A 27,977-nucleotide genomic window follows, 5' to 3' on the forward strand; every position below is an offset into this window, starting at 1 on the left:
CTTTGTATGATTGTAAATTGGGTTTGTGCTTCATCAATAAGGTTTTTGACAAGAAGCGTCCATCACAGTGGCTCTCTCATTTGCCACAGCAGAATAGAAAATGAAGTATCCCAATAATTGCATTATAGTTTCCTTATTGTGGGACAAGAAAGCAATGTGGTATAATTAGGTTTGATTGGAGTGCATGTTTCCGGTAAGATCTGAAATTAATGATGTTGCTATAGTGACACATCTGCGGCCACCGGTGCGTGAAACATAAAGTAATTCATTCGACAAGAGAAGACATCTGTTAACTGCAAGGATGCAGAGCATATTGACACTGACCAGAAATACTAGACGTTATGTGATAAATGAACAAATGATGCTGAAACAGGAGGACAGATAATTTGTACTTAATCTGCTGGGAGAACTTTAATCTTCTCACTGGTTGCATTTGACAATACCATTGTTTAAAGAACAATGCTTCAGAGAACTCATAAATTTTAAAACTTAACTCAGGGTGCAGCCTATTAAAGCAATACATTAATTCCTTTGTTAGGGAGTTTTTATCTTCATGTAGAACAAAGCTATTACTAAAAACACCCACTAAAACAACAGGTTCTTTAGGACTCACATTTTAATTATAGCATCCATTACCCAAAATGCCAGGTGGTTTGGACTTGAATTGCATAGAAGTTTGACAGAAAGGCATCATCCATTATTGGGAGGAACACTCCAGTATCTTCCAGGGGCAGCTGAGCATGGCATTTAAGACTCTCCAGGGCATGAGAAGCTCTTAACAACAAAGACATACCCCTCCCCCGACATTTGGCAATAGTTATTGCGTATTTTTGAGATCTAGTATGATACAGCAATGTCCCTGTCCTTCCCAATAGCAACCACAGTATTCAATTATAACAAATATATAAACCATTCTCCAAGCACAGTTATTTACAAGTGTGTAAGCTTGCATCTGAGTGCTGTAATTAACATTTTATCGGCTGTGTGGACCAATTGAGATACTTAACACATGTGAGAGTTGAACAGATGTATAGACTAATGGAATTCATAATCTTCTGGAGAAGCCGTGTATTAGGAACTAATACGTTCACACTGGAGGGTTAAAAATTTATCTAGAGTTAATGTATGTTAAGCATTCCACAAAGAAAACCAGGGGCGCCACTTTATGGGATTAACTCAGACCACAGTCTTGTTAATGTATCAGATATACAGGCGACCCATGGTGAGAGCAATAATCCATTGCAGATACTAATAATCCTTCTGATTCTTCATGTTAGTCCATCCTACTGTAACTGCTAGAAGATAATTCACTTCCTATGAATCCTATGTAGATATACCATGCTCAAGTTACAAATTGAGAGAAATTGTTTGGCATAACCTCTCAGACTTTAACAGCCTTTCCCTTATTATAAATCAAACCCTTTTTAATCTGTACTAATCCAGCACCAAACCTTAAATATGCGAGGACTGCCAACGGGAAACAAACCTGTGGAACAGAGGGCAGCCTGTGATGATATTTTGTCTGTCCTGGCAGTTGTTAAGTAGGAAAATATTAAAGTTCCAGTTTGGTGTAGTGGTTAGGAGTGCAGACTTCTAATCTGGCACGCAGGGTTAGATTCTGCACTCCCCCACATGTAGCCAGCTAGGTGACCTTGCGCTCACCAAGGTGCTGATGAAGCTGTTCTGACCAAGCAGTGATATCAGGGCTCTCTCAGCCTCATCTACCTCATGGGGTGTCTGTTGTGGGAAGAGGAAAGAGAAGGTGACTGTAAGCCGCTTTGAGCCTCCTTCGGGTAAAGAAAAGCGGCATATAAGAACCAACTTTTCTTCTTCTTCTAAAGTAGAATTGATGAAGGATAAATTTACTATTGATAATCACTTGAATACATCCTCTTCCTCCAAGGAGCTCAGAACTGGTCTCATTTTATCATCCTCGGAAGGGAGGGGAGGGGGTAAGTTAGGTCTCCCAGTGAACTTGATGACTGAGTGCATACATTATCCTGAATTTTGCCTATGTCAATCCAGCACTGTAGTCAGTATTTCACTTCCTCAGAAAACACATCATTTCACACAGTTGCATGAGCTCCTTTTTCAATCTTTTTCTGTCATCCTGTTTATAAAAAGAAATGGTGGCCTCTGTAGCTTTTCCCCAACAGTTCAGAGTCTCTATTGAACATTTTAAAATAACCCATTATTCGTCCTGCGTAGAGAGACACAAGTTACATTACATTCAAACTTCTGTTAGTGTATAACTTTCCACGCTGGAACATCTAGACCAGCATCTAACGCAGGGGTAGTCAACCTGTGGTCCTCCAGATGTTCATGGACTACAATTCCCATGAGCCCCTGCCAGCAAATGCTGGCATGGGGCTCATGGGAATTGTAGTCCATGAACATCTGGAGGACCACAGGTTGACTACCCCTGATCTAAAGGACTTTCAGAAAATACAATATTATTATACAATATAAAACACGGGTACAGTAAACCCTGGCAAAGGATATACCTTTCACAGTATAAGCATGTATATAAATTAACAGAACTGCATCTTTCAGACTTACAGATGCACATGGGGAAGTATCTCAATAGACTATTGCCCTTTGAGTTAAGCTTTGTATTCTCAAAGCATATGAATTCCTGGGTCTCAGGGTAACTCAGACCATTACCGCACATTCCACCAGGATGGGAGCAGCATTGGTCAATTTTTATGTTAGAACGCCAGTAAATGACAGCTGTAGGGCAGCAACCTGGTCATCCTTTTCTACTTTCGTAAGGCACTATGGAATGGACCAGCTGAACTTTATTGAGCCTGCCTTTGGGAGGAGGTTTATTTATTTATTCTGTGGCTTGTGTAGTACAGTCAGTAGACCTGAAGATTGTCTGACAGCCAGACAAAGGATGTTCAGATTGACTGCCTCATGTTAAGATCTAGTATTCCTTGGAGGACCTCCATCCAAATCCTTGGAGGTCTCCCATCAAAACACTAGCCAGGGTCAGCCCTGCTTAGTTTTCAAGATGTGATCGGATTGGGCTTGCCTGGGCTATACAGGTCAGGGTTTTAGGAGGAGAGTCCTTCCAACAAGTGTTGGGCTGAACAAATGTTTCAGATCTCCTTCCTTTTACTTACATAACCAGTTTGAATGACTTTCCCCACTGAAGGGGGAAGAAAGCATTGGACTTACCTGAAGGTTTCTTCTCTTCACTGGAGTGAAGTCATGCATCTTCTCCCACCATGAAAAGAAAAAGAAAAAACTTAGAACAATAACTTTAGAGCTGGGCTATTTGATGGCTGGAAAGGCAGCCTTGCTCTGTTCCGGGAGAGTCATGCAAAATTTGCATAACCCTGCCTGGAGGGGCATGGCCTAACCATTTTGGATGACTTCACCCCACTGAAGAGGAGAAACCTTCAGGTAAGTCCAGTGTTTTGTTGTAGAAGAAACATTGAGCTTTGGTTCTTTGGGTCTTTAGCTTCTCTACTAATATTATAAATTGAGAGTGCATTCTGCCATTTTTTATTCAGCTCCTCTGAAATTCCCAAATGTGAAACAGAATCCAGAGAAGGATTACTTAATGCTTGTCTGAGCCTCAATCTGTTGAACTCTGTTTGCGGTCTGTCATTTAGTCTTCAGTGTTAAATGGTAGATTTAGGAATGTGAGAATCCTTGTGACTGGAAAGGTTCTTTCTGTATAGTTTAATCTGTGTTCTGCTCTTCTGCGTTATTCTTCCTGTATGTTAGAGAAGGGACTGCAGGCCCTTTACTGCTAATCTGGCCATCAAACATAAGGCTCAGGGGGCTTACAAAGTCCTTTGGATCTCTAAAATGGCTAGCAGTGCCCATCCCACACTCCAGATAAATTACTAAACCATCATATGAGTCAGGAAACTGGTGTCCTTAATAGCTTCAATATGCTGACTCAGCATTGGTTAATGCTTCATGTTTCAACCTCAGTCTTTCTCACGATTCCCTGATGTAACAGGATTTGGAAAGAGTAAGAGAACATCACATTTGTGTGAACAAAACAAAGTATAGAATTTGCTTTTGGGTTCCATTTAGTTAGACAAGCCATGACAAGTGGGAAGAGAGCTTCAGTGGGGCAGGTGCTGGTGGTTTATATGTTTTTGTAACTGAACAAAGGCACTTATAGTTGTGTGAGTAGTTTTTTTGTTTATTTGTATGTTTTATTGGGAGCTTATAGGAATTTTGATATTAGACCAAATTACTATTGACCATAAGTCACCGCATTTGCTTTAAAAAGAAACACTTCTTTAGTGCTCTGTTGTGAGTCACATCTGTTGTCTCCATGGAATGATGCATTCAGGACTTTTCCCTTAGAAATTAATTTCCTCAATGCCTGCTTTGGTCTGTGCTTAATGATACTTTTTGCTGAGCCACTTCTTGCATCATTTGGTTTGATGTCTTTAAGACCTCAGCCTTTATGAGATATTCACCTTTTAAAGACCTTGGCCAGAAGTAAAGATTCATGAATGTTCACCTTTTCCTATATCAACCCAAGCAACAACAATGTTCTGCCCAATACCTTTTGATAAATCTTCATGCATACTAGTAAGAATGGTCTCAGTAGTGATAAGGCTTTTCTATGGTAGTTCCCATATTATGGCATAGACTTCTAGAGGTCACTAATTTTAACTGCACACAGGGTCTGAATCATGGCTTACCGTATATACTCGCATATAAGCCGAGTTTTTCAGCCCTTTTTTTAAGCTGAAAAGGTCCCCCTTGGCTTATATGCAGGTATTTTAAAAAAAAACAGCTTCCAGACAAGACTGGAGGGTGGGGGTGGGAGACAAGTATACTTGCCAGAACAAACAGAGGCGGGAACAGCTGAGACTCAGCAATCCTGGGAGGGAAAGAGCAGTCTCCTCCTCCCCCCCCTCCATGCCTTAATGAGGCTAGCATGAGGCCAGCACGTATTGCAGGAAGCTCTGCAGGAAGCTCTGAAGCCTCTGTCTCAGAGGGAGAACAGAGAGCAGAAGGAGGAAATGCCCTAGAGGAAGGAATAAAGGCAAGAGGGGTCAGAGGAAGGAGGAGGAGGGTGGGAAGAAAAGGGGAAAACATCCTGCCCAAAACAGGGGGGAGGAAAGGAGGAAAAGCCACTATCCAAACACCACCCTCGGCTTATATATGAGTCAAGGAGTTTTCCCAGCTGTTATGCGGGTCGGCTTATATGCGAGTATATACAGTATTTTGAATATGCTCCCTTTACCGATTTGTGACCATTGCTAATCACTAATGCTTTACCCCCCCCCCCCCCCGTGATTTGCTGTATTTAACTGACATGGTGAGAAAAGGCATGAAATCAAATATACGTTTATAAAACATAATATTTTCTGGTCTTATTATCTATGTTACGTTAATAAACCATAACTATATCCAGTGTTAGAATTATTCTGAGAAACTGCTATTTTTGTGCCATAAAATAGAAGGAAAGTGATAAAGGTAATCAATAATACATCACAGGGAACTGTTAGATTGGAGAGTAATTTCAGCTTCTCCATTGAGAGAATAGGATTATGCACCCTGCGTTCAGTTTAAATAACATGGTATACAAACATTCTTGACTGAATTACCATATGAACCTGTCCAGTGATGACTTCTGGCCTCTGCCTCATCATTGAACCCTACATCACCCACCCTTCAATTAAAGCTTTCTTGGAATCAAGGATGTCACTGTTGACAGGGGAGAACATAATGTCACTCCTTGACTGACAACCTATAGTTTCTTACAGATCGGAAGTGATTGCTAAAAGCATACTATTTATGTTGATTCCACAATTCGAGGCTTGGTACAGATTACAGGCTAAATTTGTTGAAATGGGAAAGTGATGATAATTTTCACTGACCAAGACAGCATGGTATCTGATTTATTTGCCATATGGTCTTTTCATGTATTTTACTAAATAATGTAGGTATGTAACAGAGAAATACATTTCACATTTGCACATACCAAAATCCTTTTTCTGCCGTTCTCAAGGTATGTTGGTGCTAGTGCAATCCATAGCATTTAAATAAGGATGCATTTGAATCCTGTTTAAATGGGTGTGTTGTAAATGGGCTGGAGTACTGTAGTTTAAATCCTGACAAAAACAGGATTTAAAATCTGCAATCTGGCTGGTACATTAAATAATTTAATTGTATATTTCCTTCTGTGTTTCACATTATCAGTGAATCTTTAAAAGCCTGAAATCTACAGTGGAAGTCAAGAAAATTACTTTAAGAGTTGTTATCTTAGATACAGTGTTTAAATTAAGCTCCATGAGACGTAATTCATCTATTGATTTCCCCATGTGGAAAATGATGTGGAGAGGGGGAATGCTGCATATGAAAACTTATTTTTATACCCAATTTCAGTAATTCTCTCCCTCTAGCAGTGCGATTTGCATCAATAAGTATAACTTGTAAACTAAACAGTTGGGTGTGGTCACAGAAGCCATATTGGCAGGGATTTCCTGAGGCAATGCTACTCTGGCACTCACAGTGCAAACTCTATCTAAGATTGCACTGTCAATTAATCAGTCTTCATTGCATTAGCGAAAACTAAAGCCATAGCAATAATATAAAGTGAAACACAAATGTCCATAAAAACAAAATTTGAAAAATAATAAAATTCAGCATTTTTACAGAAAATTTTAAAATACAAAGTCATCATTAAAATATGCTTAATAATAAGAAAATAAGATCAAATAGTCGAGAGACAAATTACAGGTGACAAGTCTGGAGAGTGGAGCAGTCATGGGTGAGACATTGTTTGGTCAGCACGCCTCATCTTTTTATCCTTTATGATACATTGATGGTAGCAGCAAATCTTACATTTTGGAAAGTAATGACTTTGTCCCTGTCAGCCAATAATAGTACTAATTCCTCCTGTCCTTTCCTTCCTGGGAAGTAGGCTATAACAGTGGGCCCCAACCACCGGGCCGGGACCCGGTGCCGGGCCACAAAGGCCCTGGCACCGGGCCGCGGCTCCCTCTCCCAACCCCCCCCCCACACACACAGTAAGAAACTTCCCAAGTCGCAAGCAAATCGGCCGCCAGAGTAGCTGATTAGCTTGCAGCCCGGCTTCTTTTGTGGGAGGGGGGGAGTGGGAAGCAGGGCTGCTGGCCCAAACGCGCATGCGCAGCAGGTACGAGCATGCACGTTCACACCATGAGCAGCCGCAAACGTGCGTGTGCGGACCTGCCATGCATGCGTGGACGCTGGATCACCCTCCCCCTCCCCACCGGTCCTCAGCCTTAGAAAGGTTACGGACCACTGGGCTATAATATTCTGCTATCTTCAGCCTCATATTTTGGACATTGCAATGTGATGTGGGACAAATTGTCAATACAATTTTGATCACAGGAAATGATTCTTTTCCTCTATGGCCTCCCAAGACTGCAAGTGGTAAAATATCTAACCATGCTATACTTTCTATACTTGCAGTTCTTTAAATTGGTAACATATGCTGGAAGAATCAGGGATAGGGAGATAGCTATCTATAAAGTATGGCTATTCTCAAGGTGCCTACTAGACCTATATCGATTTTAGCACTCTGGTATAACAGTCTTTGTTTTTGAGTAGTATGGCTTCATAAAATCCAAGGATCCTCATGTATTCTACTGAGAAGCCAATGATAACTACTAATCTCAATACAAAACGGTGGCAAGAGTTACCTTTCATTTCTCCATATGCCAAAGTCAAAAGCCCTAGGGATGAACAGAAGATTATTTTCAGCCTGTAATTAATGGTTGTTTTATAAACTAAAAGTTGTTATTGAGGTTGGAGATAATTCTGCTCTGATCATAGCTGAGGGTGTTAATGGCGGAACAACTAACAGCTGGTGTGTAAATTTATTTGAGTAATTTGTAAAGGCTGGAGATTTCCAGAACTCAAAATTGCTGCTCCATACAGAAGCTGGGACAGTTTCATATTATATATTTCTAAAGTTGGGGAAATCAGACAGCCTCCTCTCTTCCTATAAAACTTAAGAATACCAAGAACCAAGGTTTTATCATAACTTACTTTTATTTTTATAGTAAGAGCTGAACAAAGACTAATTTGAGTATGGGAAATTAGCAGTGTGTCATCTGTACAGAGCGAAATTGAAATGGTCTTTCCCCCTACATTAACTAGAAAGAAATTAGGATTCAAAAAGAATTCTACCATGTCATTTATGTATAGTTTAAAAAGCAGTGGAGCCAAAATACAACCTTGGCTTTAGAAGCCTATTATCTATATTCATGCCCCCCCCCCCTAAATGGTATCTTGAGATGGAATCAAATGCAGCTTTGAGATTGATAAATGCCAGGTATAGTTGCCTTGATGATCTGTCTGAATATTTATTAATACGGTGTTACAGTAGAAGGAATTGGTCCAGGGTGGAACATCTCTACCTAAATCCAATTTGCTCTGGTGCTAATGAGTTATTTTCCATGACTTTCCATAAATTATCCATGACTGCAGATTCATTGTAAAATATCTTAAATAGGATAGGGAAATACCTATTATGATGATCTTTGTAATGGCAAGAGGAATACAAAAAACTTCTCCATGGGGAAATATTCAGCCAATTGATCAACAAGTGTAGGTTTGTAATAGTACTTTGAGGGAGATAAACATGGTTTGGTTTGGTGCTGCTTATATTCCAAGATGTGTTATAGTACATACTGTCAGTAATATTCCCCAGTCTTACTAGAGAAGTTGAGTTCAATTTGTCATCCTGTTAGAGGTTTTTGGTATTCAGCCCAGCTGCCTTGAGAATACCAAAGCTTGACAATTTACTTTAAAATCTGAACGTAATTCAACAGCAACTTTCTGGTTCCATTTATTCATCTGGGAATTGCTACAGATGTAGCTCTCACTGAGACTTGTAAAACAATACAATGTTTCTACAACTATTCTTACCAGGATACCAAACGTAGTACTTGATGTTAATGTTACAGGTACACTGACCCAGAATGAGATGATATTTAAGCGCCTCCACCTAGGCACCGTATCGTATGGCACAGACACGATGGATGAAATTCAGAATCATATTATCAGTTCCTACTCTCAGGTATTTGGTGTTTGTATCTTTCCCTGATGTTGGTGTAACTCTGTGAAATGTCCAATGTAGATCAAAAATAGCATGCTTCGAATGAACCACAGTGATAGTATTTCTAATGTCTTAAGGGAAAAAATATTCCAAAGCTTTTTGGAAATTAGCTGCAAGATCAGATGAGGAAACAGTGACTTTCTCGTAGTCCTCTGTGAGTTACCTGACATGAGATTTAGAATGTGTACTTTATGGCTTCATAGTTTGTACTCATAATTGCTGTGCTGATTCCAGCAATGCCTGTGCTACGTATTATTTCCAGTGTATCCGGTGTATTTTAGTGGACTTCATTGTCTATAATAACCTGATTATTCAATGGACTGGCATCATGGGCTACTGGATAAACGGTGCCTAACGTCCAGACTCATGCACCTGGAGATATGAATAAAGTAATGTATGTTAGGTTAAATTATTGGATTCCTGGATGCAGTCCTGTAGACCGGATCAAATTATATTGTGAGGTGCATGCTTATGAGCCCTTCTTTATAAGGAAGAGACCAACAGTTTCCGTGCGTTGCTTTGATCACCGAATAAGCCAGGGGTAGTCAAACTGCGGCCCTTCAGATGTCCATGGATTACAATTCCCATGAGCCCCTGCCACATTAATACAACTGGAGATTCCTTTGACAGTTGTCAAAGAGCTCACCTAGATTTAAAAGACTAGGCACACAAGTTCAGATGGTTTACGCACGTTCCCAAGCTTTTTCACAATCACTAAACTTAACTTTGAAATGAAGGGACAAACAGAAGTTCCCAAGGAATTTAGCATATTTTAAACTCCAAAAGAGCTTTTACATTATTAGAACACAGGTTTAGCAGTTGTTTGTACTCTGAGGAAATTATTTTTAAAACAACTTCTCTTTTTGCAATTTCAAACACTTTAATAACAAATCTGTTTCTGCTGTGTTTTCTGGGGAAGTACAAAATTGAAGAAATAGATGGCCATCCACTATTTAATCATTGCCTTCAAAAGTATGTGTTGAGTGTTCTTTTATTTAAGCTGTGACTGTAGAAGCAGCCAATTAGTTTATGCAGGGATTCTTGTGTGACATTGATTTTTTTTTTTGTCCCTTGTTTGTGTTCAGTTTTATTATTAAGATGACAATAGTCGCGTAGGTCCACTCTAATGCAACACACAAATCTATTATAACCTGATTATATTTCCCCACTGGAAGCATTTTCTGATAGAGGGCATAATCTTTAATGGAATTTGTGTGAAATTAAATTATACAAGCATCAATAAACATAACATAATTCAGAAGGAGTAAATCAGCTTAATTTATTTGTAGCTGTAATGGCATCAGTGTTAGCAGAATGCAAATGCAGAGGTTTAAAGGAGACGCTGAAAAGGAGTGCCAGATGAGCAGAAAGTTAAACCCTTTATTAGACTACACTGTAATTTGATGGGCAGAATATTCACGGTTCAGCGGATCGGTACATGGAGTCAAAAAGGAAAGCTTGCTTGCCAAACAGGGTTTCTGAGGTGATACCCTGCAGAGAATAAAAAGTTAGCTTGATTATTCTGGTGAGGTGAGAAGACTTGTCTTGTAATAGTGATCTAAAATTTCTCTTAATGCAGGAGCATTAACGTGCTCCACAAAAGTGTGTTTTTCTTTGCCTGGTCCTAAGGCAGTGGGTGAAAGTGCATGAAAGCTCTGAGATCCTGGCACATGTAGCAGAACTTGTGAAGTTCTGTATGTCCAAGGAACTCCTAGCAAAATTGGAAGGCACAAAATTGCCTCTTCCAACCTACATCCCCACTTCATTTCTGAAGAGTGCATCATGAAAAGTGGCAAGGGAAGTCCTAAAGCAGTGACTCTATAAATAATTCATTTTTGCTAAAATAAATTATTAACAAAACTTTGGACATTCACATAGCCCATGTTTCCCTCGATATGGTAAAGAAGGAGCACACAGTCCTCTCCTTGAATGTTTAAGGTAGCCTTGCATATTAATTCAGTTTTCATTATCCTCCCTGTTCAAAAAAACAGAAAAACATAATCAAGTCCAAGAATAGATCTAGCTGTGGAGGAAGGGGAGTATCTGTCCATCCACCACATGAAGAATGTATTGCTCCTGGTAAATGTGTGAAGCAGTCTAGTGCTTGAGGTAAAATGGGTGACAGCCGCATTCTAAAATCTGAACTTTGCCTAAAGTTGGTTGGCTTTTTTTGTTTTAACATTGGGTAAAACAGTGAAAATGCCTATTGGGCACAGGGGGTTTCAAGGATAACTCTGACATGGATAACCCAGGCTAACCCCATCTCGTCAGATCTCGGAAGCTAAGCAGGATCAACCTTGGCTAGTATTTGGAAGGAAGACCTCCAAAGAATACCAGGGTTGTGACACAGAGGTAAGCAACATCAAACCATCTCTGAATGTCTCTTGTCTTGGAAATGCTACAGGATTGCCATTAGTCAGAATGGTAAAGAGTTTCTTTGAAATTAGCAAATGTTTAATGAAATGAAAATCCCAAAGGAGAATGAGTGAAGTTTACACAAAAGAACTCTGTGACAAACAAGTTTTCGATAACTTGCAAAAAACTTCCAAGCAAGAAACTAGGAATGAAATTGACAGCTCTACTTTACCTGAACTGCATTGCTATTTTGTTTGGTTTTTATATATCAAATCATGTTTCATATTATATTGTATTATATTTTAGGCACATTCCCAATCTAGTGGAAATAGTACCAGTGCAACACCTACCCGAAAAATACAGTCTTCTGCACCCAAAGTCCGCAAGACAGTCAGCAGCCGAATACATGAAGCAGTAAAAGCTATTGCATTATGTCACAATGTCACACCTGTATATGAATCCCGAGCAGGAGTAACTGGAGAAACAGAATATGCAGAAGTAGATCAGGATTTCAGTGATGAAAATAGAACTTACCAAGCTTCTAGCCCTGATGAGGTAAGCATGCTGTAATAGATTTGGGTTTAAATACATTTAAGTAAAAAATTCAATTTGCCGTTACCTTGTGCAGATGTAACTAACAGCTAGATTCTGGTATCCTCAGTTGACTGTCAGTAACTGGGGCTCTGTCCTTTTTATATGAAGCCTTGGTACATCCTAATTCTATAAAACTTGTGGCTTTTTTTCAAGCCACCCTTGTTTATGTCTTTTCCCCCCCCAGCCCCAGCCTTCTGCTGTGAATGTAAGCAACAAAAGCTATACAAAATTGTGCATTGCCAGCAGAATACGGTGTCACTAGATGGCATAGTTCATCCTTTCCTGCAATTTTCCCCACTTCTTATTCTTTTGGTGCAATAATTGCAGCTATATTTCCATTATATCTGCACTCTACAACAAAAAAATTCAGTTGATTGTTAGAACAAAAAAAAGCAATAGCTTAATACATAGTATGATATGAGGTAATCAAGCTAAAAGTAAGCAAGCAAAGCTGTAAGAAGGAGCACAATATACCTTTATATATAGAGAGAGATAGGTATATTAATTTGGAGATACTAGGATTTAGGCAAAACAAAAGTAATGGCTTTAATCTTGAGCATCGACTTTACTTTGTGATACTTAAAGCTCTTTTTTCTGTACTGTTCTTACAAAATTGATGTTTCCTATGAATTCTTTAAGTATGTCAAAATGTTAAGCAAAAATGAAATGAGTACATGTTTAAGCAATATAAAAATCATTACATGACTAAATAAAAAGCTAGAACTGAAAGACCTAGAAGATCTTTGTCATAATTTTTTTTTAAGTTGTATTGATGCAATGTTTGCAAATTACTGGAGCCTAAGGAAAATAATGTAAATGGCCCATTATTTAGCGTATTGAACTTTGCTGCAGTTAGGTTGACAGATGAGACCAATGTTTCCCAATCACAAAAGTACCATTATAAAAGCATTTTTATTGAATAAAGTACTGCAAATATTGCACCCTGGAGCTTTATTTAGGAAAATGGTTCAATTGATGTTTTCTCTTTAACCTCATGTTGACCCATCAAAATATATTTGGTTAATAAGCCACAATATTGCTTGGCAGTTTTTTTATGCACCAGTCTTTAACAATGCCAAGTTTTCTGATCAGCTGTAGACCTAATAGGTCATCTTTTGATACTGGTTAGCATTTTCCATCATTGGATGCACCAATACAGAAAATCTTCACAGCAAACAATATATGAAAAGCTACAGCAAGATGCAACACGCCCTATTCAGTTTCTAAATATAAAAACCTTTTAGAATGATAAAAGAATGAAATAAATTCCTAACATGTGAAATGCCAGTCATTGAGATTATGATGACCAATGGGGAACCTTCCGTATTATGTATGTAGTTACTGTAGCTTCAGATAAGTAACTTATTTTGTATTCATAGTGTGAGCTCTACTTACGCCAGGCTCATTGTTTCTTATGATAAGTGATCAATATTTCATTTTCTCTAAAAGAATGGAAAGTTTCATTTGTCTGTTAACTTGTGCCCTGTGCAGCATAGTAAGCAAAGAGGATGTGTTCAGGATTTGTTAATTCAGCTAAACTATGCTTATGCTATGTTGTCATGTATGTATGTCCAGTTAAATTGCATATAGTTGGTGCCAAACAAATGTAATGAACAGTCATAAACGGTTATGAACTAACTAGGCAGAGTAATAAGGTTCAAAGGTCATATGTCCAAGTAATTTGGAGACATGCTATGAACAAGGAGTCTTTGATGACCTTTGGATGCTGAAGTGGCTACTATTCTGATAAAATAGGTATTTATTGGTTACACTTTCACATGCACATATTCCAGGTTACCTGCTATTCTAATTTAAGAAGCATTTAAATATTGTAATGTTTAATGAAGTTGACATTCTAATGACAAAACAGCAGAGTAATAATATAAATTAAAAGTAACATAAAATAGTGACTTCTGAAAAAAAAATCTTAAAAAAAATTAGACTCTGGAAATTTTTCTATTAGCATGATTCCCAGGTAATAATACGCCATGATTTATCATTATAGGAATGGGCCTGGGTATTCCTTGGACTTATATGTTCTCTCACACATCACTCAGAAATTAATCACTGCAGTTATTGCAGAAAAATAAGACTGGCAGTATAACTGACCAAAAAATATTTGGCTAATTAACTGATTAACTTTATTATGATAAAAATACTGTACTCAAATTGGTACTTAATGCTAATTGTTAAAAATGTTTTTATTTTTTCCACAATTTATATTTTTTTAAAAATGTTACAGCTTTTAGCAATGTCAGGTAAATTGTTAAATATGAACACTTTGATGAACAGCTCTCTCACTTTTAAAGAATTATTTTTAAAATTATGCTAAGAATTCAGGAGGGCAAATCTTCTGGTTTAAGTAGATGGCCAACACGATAAGCTTTACTTGATAGATCCACCCTGATAGTTGCAGGGCTAGGGGGTAAGCAGCTCTCAATTCTGCTCGTTAACAGCATACACGAGCATGACATAAAAGGTAAGCTTCTACGCACATGGTGGCATTGTTAGCTTAAGGAGCCTTAGGAGAAGGCGTTATAAAGGTAAAGGTATCCTCTGTGCAAGCACTGGGTCATGTCTGACCCTTGGGGTGATGCCCTCTAGCGTTTTCATGGCAGACTCAATACGGGGGGGTTTGCCAGTGCCTTCCCCAATCATTACCGTTTACCCCCCAGCAAGCTGGGTACTCATTTTACCGACCTCGGAAGGATGGAAGGCTGAGTCAACCTTGAGCCGGCTGCTGGGATCGAACTCCCAGCCTCATGGGCAGAGCTTCAAACTGCATGTCTGCTGCCTTACTAATCTGCGCCAGAAGAGGCTCTTGAGGGCAGTATACAAATGTAATAAATAAACAGCTTGCTTCTTGAGATCATGCCTCAAAAAGCACTTCTTAAGAAGTACCCGGTGTGGTATAAAAATGATGAAGTTGGATGAACACTCACTCTGCCTCGTAAGTGAGTTAAGTGCCTCTTAAGTGAAAGACACAACATAACTCCTATTAACAGAGGACACCCAGTCTGATCATGCTGTGTGCTTAAATCCCAGCCTAAGTGGAAACGTGCTTTCACACCCTACGTTTCAGCAGCAAATCTATCTCCCTCAGTACAGCAAAACTGTAGCACACTAATATGCTGGCAGTGAAAAAGTAATCATTGGGACCCCCTGTTGGTTGCATGAGCACCCTGAGTTTCATGCAGGGGACTGACGTGGTGCTAATCCTGTTCCCCTAACCAGTGTCCTTTATATTGTGCCTCCAAGCCACCGCCTAAAAAGGCCAAGGGGAAAACAAAATGTAAGGGAGAATGTTGCATTATTGAAGATCATCTCAGCACCAGTTCCCAAGATATAATCTGAGTCAGTTCCAACAGTCCTACAGTGAGCAGCCAGGTGAGCAGGAGGAATTGGCTCCGCCACAGACCCTGTCTATTCATACAGTATCTCCTGGGCGGTATTCTCCAAGGGTGAGTTGGAATGGGACTATGAAACAGTGTCAGTTCCACCTTCATCGTCTATCAGATCCAGCCTGTGTAGTCTCATGGCAGTGTCCAGTGACTTCACCATGGCAGCAGTATTTTTCTTCTCCTTCCCATCAGGAATGGGGCAACTACCTCGTGCAATGAGACCAAACATCCCTCCTATTAACAGAGGACGTCTGCTTCAGCCCCAGCATGGTTCTTATCCCATCCCTCACTTCAAGCCGTCTCAGTCCCATCAAATTCAGAAACGGAAGACGCAGGGGAAGAGAAAAGCTCTCCATTGGTTAAGAACTCAGGATTGCTATTTGATTCCTTTCCCTATTAGTTGGTAGGAGATTCTGATCCCATCTCCCTTTATGAAGATCTCCACCTATATGCAAAACAGATGATCCGCATGGCTAAATCACTGGACATTCAGGCCATGTCATTGGTACCTAGACCTGAGACCAGACATTGGGAAGGCACACCTGGTACCATTGCCTTTTCATTGCTTGAAGGAGTGGCTAGACATTTTCAATGCCATCTGGAAGAAACATTTTAGCATCCCCACCACCAGCAAGAAGGGTTTGCATACTTAATCACTCATTCTCGCCCCCCTCATCTTTAATCTCCAGTGAGATGCATGCAAAACAGCAACCTGGCATGCATTCTACCCAAGCTGAGAGGCAACGGCACAAGATTGATGCAGTCAAAAGAAAGATCTACAATTCAGCATCCCCAAATCAATGCATTGTGAATTACGGTGCCATAATAGGAAATTATCAACTTTTCTTATGGAAGAAGATAATTGTTCTAGATTGCTCTTCTCTCCAGTGACCAAAAAACAACTGGCCAAGTTACATCAGATGGAAGCCTTGCATCACACAAAACAGAACAACAAATTAATGCTGGGATGCATGTGGTTGGTTCTTCTGCCATTGCTATGACATCCGTCATTTCATTGCACAGAAATGCATGACTAAGATCAAGTGCTCTAACTGCTGAAGCAAGGCAAAAAGTTGAAGACCTACCATTTGAGGGTTCCACCTTTTTCACAACTAAAACAGATGGTGACCTTTCGCAAACCAAGAAGAACAAGCAGACAGCCTATTTCTTTGGCATCACTCAAGGGCCTTCTCCTTCCTAAAAGTCTTAAGTATCTTTATAGATAACAACAGTAACCAGCCTGCCCGAGGTAGCAGCATGCTCAACACTCTGTCATGTAAACTTTATTTATAATTTAAATGCAATATCCTCCACATAGATTCTTCACGAGCCTCTAACCTCAACCAAGGCATAGACTCTCTCACTGAGTTTTCCCATCAGGACTCCAAAAGGTTTTTGAAGAGGTTATTTAACTTATTTCCCCCCAGAATACAAATTGTGCCTCAGTAGTCTCTTCCTCTGGTTCTCAGACAGTTCATGCTCCTGCCTTTTGAATCACTCACTTTATGAAACCAAAACCTCCTTTCCAACAAGGTAGTGTTCCTAGTAGCAAATTATATTCAAGATATAAACTTTCATGTACATGCACATCTCATCGGATGGATAGTCTCTGCTGTCAGGATTTGCAGTCAACAGGCCAAGCTTTCCTGCCCTCATGGAATTCATGCTCATTCTGCATCATCACAAACAACATCTGCAGTTTTTCAATGTGGAACTCTACTTACAGAGATCTGTGGAGCAACCATGTGGTTGTCTGCTGTCACGTTGGTTTAGCGCTATTCTGTTGATGGGAATGCAAAAAGAGATATATCAGTGGGCAAGGCACATTTGTATTTGTTGTTCCAGTGAGAGCATTGCACCCACCTCCATGCAAATCTACCAATGTGGGACTGCACAGAAGACCAAAGATGAAAATAGTGTTGCACTTACTTGTAACTATTGTTCATGATGATGTCTTCTGTGGAGGCACACACATTGTTTCCCTCCTGCCCCACTGTGAGCCCTGCTTTTTGAGCTTCTGCTTGTGATAACTCAGGAGGACTGAGAGAAAGGGGAGTGCTTTGGGTGGTAAAATAACTGGTAATGTGCTCTGGAGGGGAGGGGTTCCCCAAAGACTTTTTCTTTCCTAAGAAATGTTGGTAGAGATGCCAGTGGCCAAGCTGTGCAAGTGTAGTCCCAGTGTGCGCCTGCACAGAAGACATCTCAATGAACAACAGTTAAAGGGAAGGGCAGCACTCATTTCTGTGCAGATTTCCTTCATCCATGTGTGCTTAAATGTATATAAATTATGTTATATGTTTGTACAAATCATTTTGTACTTGACACAAATTTGGATGTGGCAACATGGGCCTTGCAAGCACCTCATAAGGAATGGGGAATTTATTCCTCTGGCTCAAGTCCCAAGCTACTTGTCAGGGTCCGGGGTTTCTTGTTCCATCTCCGCCACGAAGTCGGGAGCTGAAGACCAGGCAAGGAAAGATAGTTCTCAGGATAGGCAGCGTCTCAGAACGGAGTCCTGTTGAATTACTTGCATTCACGACTCCCGGGTTCAGAATAGTTTCCTCACTATGCTGAACCCCGCCTCCTCACAGACGCCGACTACCCCATTTAAATATCCTTCCTCTCCTCGTCCCCACCTCCTGAGCCCTCAAGAACCTCCCACCAGTTCTTCCGGGCACGCCTGTTCTGCATTATCTGTTCTGCCCTCACTTTGAGCCGGGCGCGACCAGTCTGTCGGCGTTCTTCGTTTCCTTTCTTTTCACTTTCCTCCTTCGTCTCTCCCGCGTATGGGTCTGTGGCCGCTGCTCCCTGTTCCCGAGAGACTGCTACTCTGCCTGTGGTGAGAGGGTCTTTTTCTGCAAGTTGGGCCATTCCCAACACTACTACACCCTCATTCCTCCCCTCCCTCAAATACAAATAGAACTCTTTTTTGTTTCACCAACTGATTAGAATTCAGAGATATGTTTCTCTAGTGACTTATCTAGTGGTCTGTAGCTGAAGACTTTCTGCTTTTGTCTTTTAAAAGATTTCTTCTGCTTAGGAACTAAATGTCTTTTCCAAATCACATGGATGCAGGAGAAGTCTTGAAAATCTCTCTTATTAGGCTAATTCAGCTTCAGGCCTCCCGTCCTCTGCTTTGAGTCCTGGTTCATGAGGACTATGATGGTACCAAACTAATATAATGAACAGTCATTGAAAATATCAAGCTAGGCTATCTGTGTGTGCAGGCAGAACACTATAATATTGTCTTAAGAAAAGGAGGTGGGGTGAATTTGTATATGCAGTAATTGATTAGAGTAAACAGCATATAGTAAGTTGACAGCTCTACTACTAGGTAAATGGAATATACAATGGACAATAAACCACAACTTTTCTCTCTCCATATCTAAACTAGGTTGGTTTAGGCTCCCCTCTCTCTACCCACTGTGATGGTGAATTAAGAGGCAGGCATAATAATCCAATTTCGGTTTCAGGCCAAGTTTAAGTTTTTTTCTTTCCCAGGCATTTCTGGCCTCTCTTCACTTGAAAGCTACGTCTCCTGTTAAATCTAAGCTTTCATGCTATGTAAAGTAAACAAGTATTCAAAGTTTTAATTATTTTCCCACACATGCTAGAGGGTGACGTGTCATTTCCCCACAGAGATTAGACACATGAAACAGTGAGTTGAGGGAAAAGGGAAAAAGACAACATTGTTGGGTGTTGGCATGTGTTACAGCCAGGACACATATGTTGCTCCATGTTTCCCTTTTCCATGCAGTGCACCCCTTGAACAGGAATGCTTGGGGAAAAGATCGCCTATGGTAGTGTCAGAGCGGTGTGAAGTTTTTCTTACATAGTTTTAGAATAGCGACTCTTCTCGGTTTTCTCTGAGTTCTGTTGATATAGAATCGGTCACATTTGGCTGAACAAGTGTTGATACTCACGTTAGAGGCAGATAACAGATTATTCTTGTCTATTGGCTTCCTGACCTCCTCTTGGAGCCCAGGTACAACTTTCTCAAGATGTGACTGCGCTATAAACTGCCAACTCAACTAGCTTGTGAAGCCATGCAGAAACTAAAAAATAAACCGATGTGAATCACCAAATATAGAACACTCAAGTCCTGGTTGCAAAAGGACACAAATGAGATGATAGGGTATTAACCGAAAGATGCAATTTACAGGTCAGAATGTAATAGTAACCTTTCACAGTGAAAATTGAAAATTAACCTTTGGAGTATTGGATCATTTGCAGTCATATAGTGTGCTTGTTAGGTGAAAAACAAAGACAGCCTTTTAAACCATGTTTTGTTGTGATGGATCTGAAAAGGATGTTTTATTTTGTTCTCCTCTTACAGCAGTCTTTTTACCGTATTTTAATTTTTGATAGTTATAGTAATACTTGGTGCATTCTGCAGCATGCCTTTCATACTGCCTTTTATTTCTGGCATGTTTAAGCAAACCTTGTACTTAAATTACTGCACGCTGGGTTCTTCATTTCTTACCAATTTCCCCCATATCCTGCCACACACTTAATGATCACATTTGGAGGCAACTCTGTTTGCTTGTCTCCTGATCCTTTTCAGAACAGTATCCAGTGCTTAAAATTCCTTCTAAATGCCAGCGTAGGAAGGCATGTCCTATCCGTGTATGCATCGGCTCAAAGTCTTTAAGTCCCTGGGAAGTTCAAAAACTTGATTGCATTGAGTGATGTTTTGTGTTTGGTGTTTTGTTTTGTCTTTGTTAGACAACATTCCCAAGCTTTTCTGGGTTTTGCAATGACCTTCAGGAGTTCTCTCCTTCACTCCCCAGCCAGTGTCACCTTGCTGCCTACTACAGTAACTCTCTACGGTCACTTGCCAGACTCTCCCCCCTCTCTTATAAGCCCATCCACGCTGCATGATGGATGTTTTGTAGCAACACCCATGCTATAATCATACTGTAATCTGCACATACCTTATATCAGTGAAATGTATAATATAATTGTGTGTACACACACACACACACACACACACACACACACACACACACACACACACACATATATATATATATATATATATATATATATATATATATATATACTAGAATCTAAGCCCATTTTATATAGAAATAAAATGGGCGCTAGAAGGGCTCTCTCTTGCCTCCCCCGCAACTCGTGAAGAGTTGTGTGTGGGCATGAAGAAGGGCATTGGCATAGGTGTTGGCGCAGTGGGGCTGGGGTGGCACTGACCTGTGCGAAGAGAGCTGGGAAGAAAGTAGCGAGAAGGAGGCGAGGAGGGAGATCGAGCGGCCATTTCGCACAGCGCAGGCGGTGAAGGCCAGGTGGACGCTGGGCATGGGGGGGGGGGGCGGCGGCTTCTCCATGGGCACGGCGAGGTCCGTGGGCGCTCGGCAGCAGGCTCGCAGGCTCTGGCTGTCGAGTTCTTTTGGGAAGGGCAGTCCTTAGAGTGGGGCAGGGCATCGTGGGCCAGCGGCGATGTGAGCGGCAGAAGGGCGATCTCGTTGGGCGTGGCTGCGGGCGGCGGCGACAGCAAGTGGCGCGCAGGCTTGCGCTGGGCTCCGGAGCGGCAGCGGCGACGCAGGAGTCCATGTCGAGTGAGCAGAGCGGCAGTCATTTGGCAGGCAGGGAGTCCCCGGAATCCGCGCTTCGCGCGACTGCCGGGGGTTCCCTGGGGCGGAAAGGGGGGTTGCCTCGGGCGGCGGTCTGACGCTGCGCGAGGCGCTTCGCGCCTCCCGCAGCGTCAGACCGGCAAGTAGGGAATCCCCAGCAGCCGCGCTTCGCACGACTGCTGGGGGTTGCCTCGGGCGGCGGTCTGACGCTGCGCGAGGCGCTTCGCGCCTCCCGCAGCGTCAGACCGGCAAGTAGGGAATCCCCAGCAGCCGCGCTTCGCGCGACTGCTGGGGGTTGCCTCGGGCGGCGGTCTGACGCTGCGCGAGGCGCTTCGCGCCTCCCGCAGTGTCAGACCGGCAAGGAGGGAACCCCCAGCAGCCGCGCTTCGCGCGACTGCTGGGGGTTCCCTCGGGCGGCGGTCTGACGCTGCACGAGGCGCTTCGCGCCTCCCGCAGCGTCAGACCGGGAGCAACTGCGAGCCGCGCTGCGCGCGGCTCGCAGTTGCTCAGGCTGGGAATCGGAGGGACCAATCGGCAGGCGCTTCGCGCCTGCCGATTGGTCCCTCCGATTGTCTGTCGTGAGGAAGGGTCCAACCCGGACCCTTCCTCATCACGGACAAAGCCCACCTCTAGGGGGCTTAACGAATTATATAGTCCGTGGCGCCCGTGGCGCCATGGGCTGTTTAAAGATAATCCTCCCCGCTCCCACGGAGAGCTGGTTTTCAAACACTTACCAGCACACCAGTGACAATGCATGATATGCCTTAAACATGGCTGTCCATTCATCTCTTTCACCAACATTTAACAATCTTCAGAAGCCATTGGGCTGAAGCCATTCAGCAGAAGACCATAGCATTGCTTGCATTAGAATCATAGAATCATAGAGTTGGAAGGGCCCACACAGGCCATCTAGTCCAACCCCCTGCTCAACGCAGGATCAGCCCTAAGCATCCTAAAGCATCCAAGAAAAGTGTGTATCTAACCGTTGCTTGAAGACTGCCAGTGAGGGGGAGCTCACCACCCCCTTAAGCAGCCTATTCCACTGCCGAACTACTCTGACTGTGAAATTTTTTTTCCTGATATCTAGCCTATATCGTTGTACTTGAAGTTTAAACCCATTACTGTGCGTCCTTTCCTCTGCAGCTATTACATTTGGTTACAGTAGCCATTCCACTATGAGAGAGGAAACATAAATAAGAATTTTAGCTTTGTTTTGGATTTGAGCTGCACAACTGATCAAGTAAATTCATAATTTGATTTTTAAAAATTGGATTATTGTGTATATTTGTAGTCCCCAGTCCTGGTTTACAAATCATTAAGCATATATGAATTCTCTCACACCTTTGCTAAAGATAATCACTTAGAAATGGTTAATTATAAGTTTGAGACTACCAGGCTTACTTAATATTGTACTAGCAAAGGGATCCATTTATTGTTGATAGTTTTATGAAGCATAACAGGGCAAATAACCTCTCAAAACTGACATTTTCCACCAAAAAGACAATTTTATCAAAACTGTAATTCTGCAGTCATCTGAGGTATAGGCTTTATCTTTAGGTATAGGCTACTTGGGAGAGCTGTGATTGGTTCTCCTAACTACTGCACTGGTACTGATTGGCTGCAAACTGGGCTGTTGATTGGATAGGTGTGGCAGGAGGACCTCAGTGCAACAGGAGTGTTTATTCTTCCACTTGCTTCTTCAATGGCATAATATTATGCCAGCAGCTGAGACAGGAAGTGGGTAGAGGAGCCTTAGGATGCCAGCTAAACACCTCTTATCCCAAATACACTTCTGATACTGCCCATTTCTGCACCAGTTTAGCTCTGGTAGGTGCATACTACTGCAGCCATCAGTATGGCACTATGACAACACAATAACTTAGTTGTGTCCTTAATCTTGTAGAACAGTTAATTTAAATCGGTAGGAAAATAGACAAAAAAGGTTCTTTATGTTTTGTAGTGAATTTATAATAATCTATAGACCATAATCCTGAAATGACTTTGTAGGAAAATATTTCTCGGATTGGCAGTACACAGCTAAAATGTGGTTGTGCTTGAGGAAGTTAAGTTTCCAGATTGTCTACAATGAATATATTTGTTTTGTTTCTATAATGTTATAATTGATAATTGAACTGTTTCTGTCTAGGTAGCACTGGTGCAGTGGACAGAGAGTGTTGGCCTTACTTTGGTCAGCAGAGATCTTACTTCAATGCAGCTGAAAACCCCCAGTGGGCAGATTCTGACATACTACATTCTGCAAATTTTCCCTTTCACATCTGAGAGCAAGCGGATGGGAATCATAGTGAGAGTATGTCCGTTACTATTTTGTATCTTGTCCCTAATTTGCAGCTTGTGTGTTATAAAAGTGTACAATTTGTCAATGTGCAGGATCTTTTAGAGACAGAATCTGGCAAACGGTATTAATAATGAAAGTATGTCCTCAAATACTGTGGGCTGGATCCTAACTTTTTTGAACAGAAAGAGCGTAAAAAATCGATCTTCCCAACTTTTCCGTTCCCCTACAGTCCTGTGTTCTTCCAAACATTCTGCAGATGGGTGGAAAAGAGACTCTCCTGAACCAAGTGTCATGTGGCACAGGTAGCTGCATTGAAGCTGAGTGAAATCTACCCCTTATAACTTTGCCTTACTGTATCCCTCTATGTACTGTATCCCTCTACTTGGCCTTACTGCATCCCTCGTCCTTACTATATCACTGTGCAACACGACACAGATCCAGTGACCCTCACGCAAGCCGGGTTCTGAGTGAATTTTCTTTGTGGTTTTGTTTGATATATACAAGGCTTGTTGCTCTATATTGTAATTTACAGAAATGTGTTGTCAGAAGCTGAAATTCATGCATTATTCTCATTTCTATTAGGATTTAGATGGAAGAATTGTGTAGCAGTAGTAAACAAGTAAATGAGTTTAACCAGTGGCAGAAGGTTTCAATTACTGCAAAAGTGTGTTTCATCAGAAAAGTGCGAAAGCATGCAAGCCTGATTATAATTTCTAAAAAGTGATTGAAACTGTACTAGAAATATTATTAAGATAGACCTAATCTTTGTATTTGAAGGGAAAGACCCTCAAAATCTCGCCCTTTTGTATAAATAGATTTTAAAACAACCATTGATTTCATAAGAAGTTCTACTGTTTAACTTATCCCGCTGTTTGCCCTATTTCCAGCCGTGCAGGCTCTCTCACGCCGCCCTTAATACGCGCAAATGACTTTTTTTCTTGCACCCACAACTACAGCATTTTGTTTCATGCACACTTTCTTTTTTAAATGCAGGATGAATCTACAGGTGAAATCACATTTTACATGAAAGGTGCAGATGTCGCCATGTCCTCTATCGTTCAGTATAATGACTGGCTAGAAGAGGAGGTAAAAAAAATTTAACAATCACTGTTTCTGTCTTCCCCCCACTCCACCCCACCCAGGTACATAATTTGACATAAAGAAATGATGTTGAACTGTACAATTTTTCACTTACAGAAACCCCAAAACTAATATCTCCCTTAAAACAGATTTAGATGGTCTTGATTTTAAAATTGAAAGCTTGATCCAAAGTAATAATGGATTGAAAAAAATGCAATTAAGTGCATCCCTGATAGGAAAGAAGGCGGCAATATTTTCCAAATTTTACATAATAGTAAAAGAAAAGGAAGGTAATCTGTCTAGTTGAATAACAGAGTGATTGACTTTAGAGAGGGAAAAAATTAATATGCAAAATATTATTGTAGGAGAGGAATATAATACCACACTGTTGCCTAGAACAGCAGTCCGCAAGCTTCCGCTTGCCGTGGACCGCTGTGGAGTTGTGGGTGGAGAGGGCGGCCTGGGGGCCCGCGCACGCGCGGCAGCCCCAGCGCAAACGCACATGCGCGGACTGCCACGCACACGCGTTTGCGCCCTCCGGGCTAAAGCGGCCAATTAGCTTGCGGCTTGGCAAGCTTCTCTTCCCTCCCCTCCCGAAGTGAGAAGCTTGCCGGGTCGCAAGCAAATCGGCCGCCAAAGCTTTGGGACGGGAGGGAAGACGGAGCCGCGGCCCGGTGCCGGGCCTCGGCCCGCGGGTTGGGGACCACTGGCCTAGAATTTCCCAACCTTTGGGACTGGCTGGGGTGGAGGCACAGGATTTGCAGCAGAGTATGGTTAATAAACTTTTGTTCTCATACATCTCCGAATCCAAGCCACAGTTCAAGATCCAAAGAATTTTTGTACACACACCCAAGCACATGAGATTTTTCTTCCTTTAAATAGACGATATAATTGAAAATTAATTTTAACTTGTTATATGTATGTGGTTTTTACTGTACGAGAAGATATGAATAAATATGTCTTCCCAAACGAGACTAAACGTTGTACCGCATTGTTGTTCTAGACACCAGCAATTGTCTTAATTTGACCTTACATATAGACAATATGGTAATGTGATGATCACACAATGCATGTTCATAATGGTATTGGCAATATAAATCAATATCTGCTTCAGGCAGTTTGATTTAATCAGGGACATGAATAAATTAAACTCCCTGAAGACCTAATAAAGTGTCATAAAAATTACTTTTGCGATAATGATGCACAATTAATTGTAAAATACTTGCTTAATTTATTTAGCATTATGAGGTCAAATCGATAAGTATTTTGCACTAGACAGACAGCATTCTTTTTTAAAGAATCGTGAACATTGCTGTTTTATATTACTTCCAATGCTGGTGTTTTAATTAACAAAATACATTTGCTGTCAGATCATATTTATGCTATACTAGTTGTTGGCTTGTTGTACATGCATATAGCCTTTAAAGCTGATTTCAAAATGCAAAAATAACATTAAGATGAAATTCATAGATGGCTAAGAGACAAGTAAAATATCTACTGACAGTCTGTCTCTCAGAGGGTATGTGGAATACATATCTGCTCTGGGGCCACTTGGTCGAGGTCCCCTCCTTCCCTTGCAAACACAGACACACAGAGAGACATACAGAGACACGCTTCTCTCCTCTCCCCCCCCCCCCGTTTACCCCTTTACCTGTTGGTTTTCTAAACTCCTCCTTAGGTCCTCTCCCCTCCCTCTTTCGCAAACACACACACATAGAGACTTCCCTTCTCTTTCCCCCCATTTTCCCCCTTACCTGTTGATTTCCCAACTTCTTCCTTGGTTCCTGTCCCCTCCCTCACTTGCACACAGAGACTCTTTTCCCCCCTCCCATTTTCCCCTTTACCTGTTGGTTTCTCAACCTCCCTCCCTCCCTAGCAAACACACAAACACTTCCCCATCCCCATCCCCATCCTCTTTCTGCTTACCTTCTCCTCAGGCCTCCACTGCTGCCGCAGACCCCGCTGGGTGCGCAGTGGCTGGCTAGGTCCCCGGAACTGGTGCGGCCACTGACTAGGCCCTCTATATCTTCTGGCGTGCTTCATGGGTGTGATTATGGACGTCACGTCTGCATTTCCATTTGACAAGGCACTCCAGAAGATGTATCCCACAATAAAAATACAACAAATCACAGGATTGTTTCCCTTGAAGTCAGAAGTTTAATTCTTCCAAGTGGGAGTGTACTGAAATTAGAACACCTTAATTCATATAGTATAATGTGTCTCTTTTCCACGAATACATTGCTTGAGATTGAGTTTAAATGTTTCAACATACGTGAAGGGGAGAGAAGCTTTTCACAGGACTGTGAAGAACTCATGACTTGGATTTAATCCTGGCTCCCTAACTTCTCCCAATCCTGTGTTTTCATGTGTACCTGACTGGGACAGAAGGGAGGGAGCTGTTTTATAATATTGCTCTGTAATGGCAATAGATCTCCTTGTTGCTGAATGAGTGTTAAGGCTGATCATTTATTTGTTATACATTTATTTATTGTTATATATTTATTTGCCACCTTCTCTGCAATGTCCTGGGATTTCATGTATTACATCCAGGATTTCAATTTTATTTGCCTTTTTTTTTTCAAGTGGGAGCTTTTCCAAAGTCTGTTCCACCAACTGCTGCTTTGGGGAACTTGCAACATGGTAAAGACACATTACACACTGTCCTGTGCTAAACATTACCATGGCAGATAGCTGAGAGTAGCCCCTTGCACATTAATGCAGGGGTAGTCAAACTGCAGCCCTCCAGATGTCCATGGACTACAATTCCCATGAGCCCCTGCCAGCATTTGCTGGCAGGGGCTCATGGGAATTGTAGCCCATGGACATCTGGAGGGCCGCAGTTTGACTACCCCTGCATTAATTACTCATTTGTGGCCTCAGTGGCAACACAGAAGGCATAGCTGTTTTATTGGTCTTGATGATATTTGTCATTTTAGTGTGGGAATATGGCAAGAGAAGGACTACGTACGCTGGTGGTTGCCAAAAAATCATTAGCAGAAGAACAGTACCAAGATTTTGAGGTATGGAAATTTTTTTAAAAAAGCACATTGTACTGATCTTTACAGGAATTATTCAGAAAAACTCAGAACGATCCGAAGATCTAGGTCACCCACCCTTTTCTACTTACCTTGCAGAAGAATAAAAATGGGGAGAGGTGTTAATGACAGATTTTTAAGGTATACAAATTTCCTGAGGGGAAATGGGATCATCACAGACATGCAGTTCCCAGGGTTTCGATTCAGCCGTGATTCACTCCGTTATGGTTTAATACTTAATTGTTGACAAGTCCTGAAGTACTCAGCATTTTTCCTGTCCATACAGCAGCCTGCAAAATAAGATTTTGCTCTGCCTTGTTGCAAACAGAACAGATACAACCAAGCAAAACTAAGTATACATGACAGAGCCCTCAAAGTGGCTGCCGTTGTGGAGAGCTTAGAAAGAGAAATGGAATTGCTCTGCCTCACCGGAGTGGAGGATCAACTGCAGGCGGATGTTAGGCCAACTCTGGAGATGCTGCGAAATGCTGGAATAAAGGTACTTATTCTGTTGTAGACTCTTGATGCGTTTTT

The 27,977-nt window shown here is 41.5% G+C and overlaps 1 protein-coding gene across 2 annotated transcripts in view; it reads left to right on the forward strand.

Annotated features, from left to right (window-relative positions):
* ATP9B (ATPase phospholipid transporting 9B (putative)) overlaps nucleotides 1–27,977 on the forward strand; it is a 157,190-nt gene that overhangs the window by 114,296 nt on the left and 14,917 nt on the right. For both annotated transcript variants that reach the window (XM_077352940.1, XM_077352941.1), the window contains exons 14-19: nucleotides 8,940–9,052; nucleotides 11,753–12,001; nucleotides 23,179–23,340; nucleotides 24,322–24,414; nucleotides 27,345–27,428; nucleotides 27,772–27,942. In XM_077352940.1, the coding sequence (XP_077209055.1) occupies nucleotides 8,940–9,052; nucleotides 11,753–12,001; nucleotides 23,179–23,340; nucleotides 24,322–24,414; nucleotides 27,345–27,428; nucleotides 27,772–27,942 (872 nt within the window). The remainder of the gene's footprint in view (nucleotides 1–8,939; nucleotides 9,053–11,752; nucleotides 12,002–23,178; nucleotides 23,341–24,321; nucleotides 24,415–27,344; nucleotides 27,429–27,771; nucleotides 27,943–27,977) is intronic.

This window comes from Paroedura picta, chromosome 9 (assembly GCF_049243985.1).
Source record: "Paroedura picta isolate Pp20150507F chromosome 9, Ppicta_v3.0, whole genome shotgun sequence".
Taxonomy (NCBI): Eukaryota; Metazoa; Chordata; class Lepidosauria; order Squamata; family Gekkonidae; genus Paroedura; species Paroedura picta.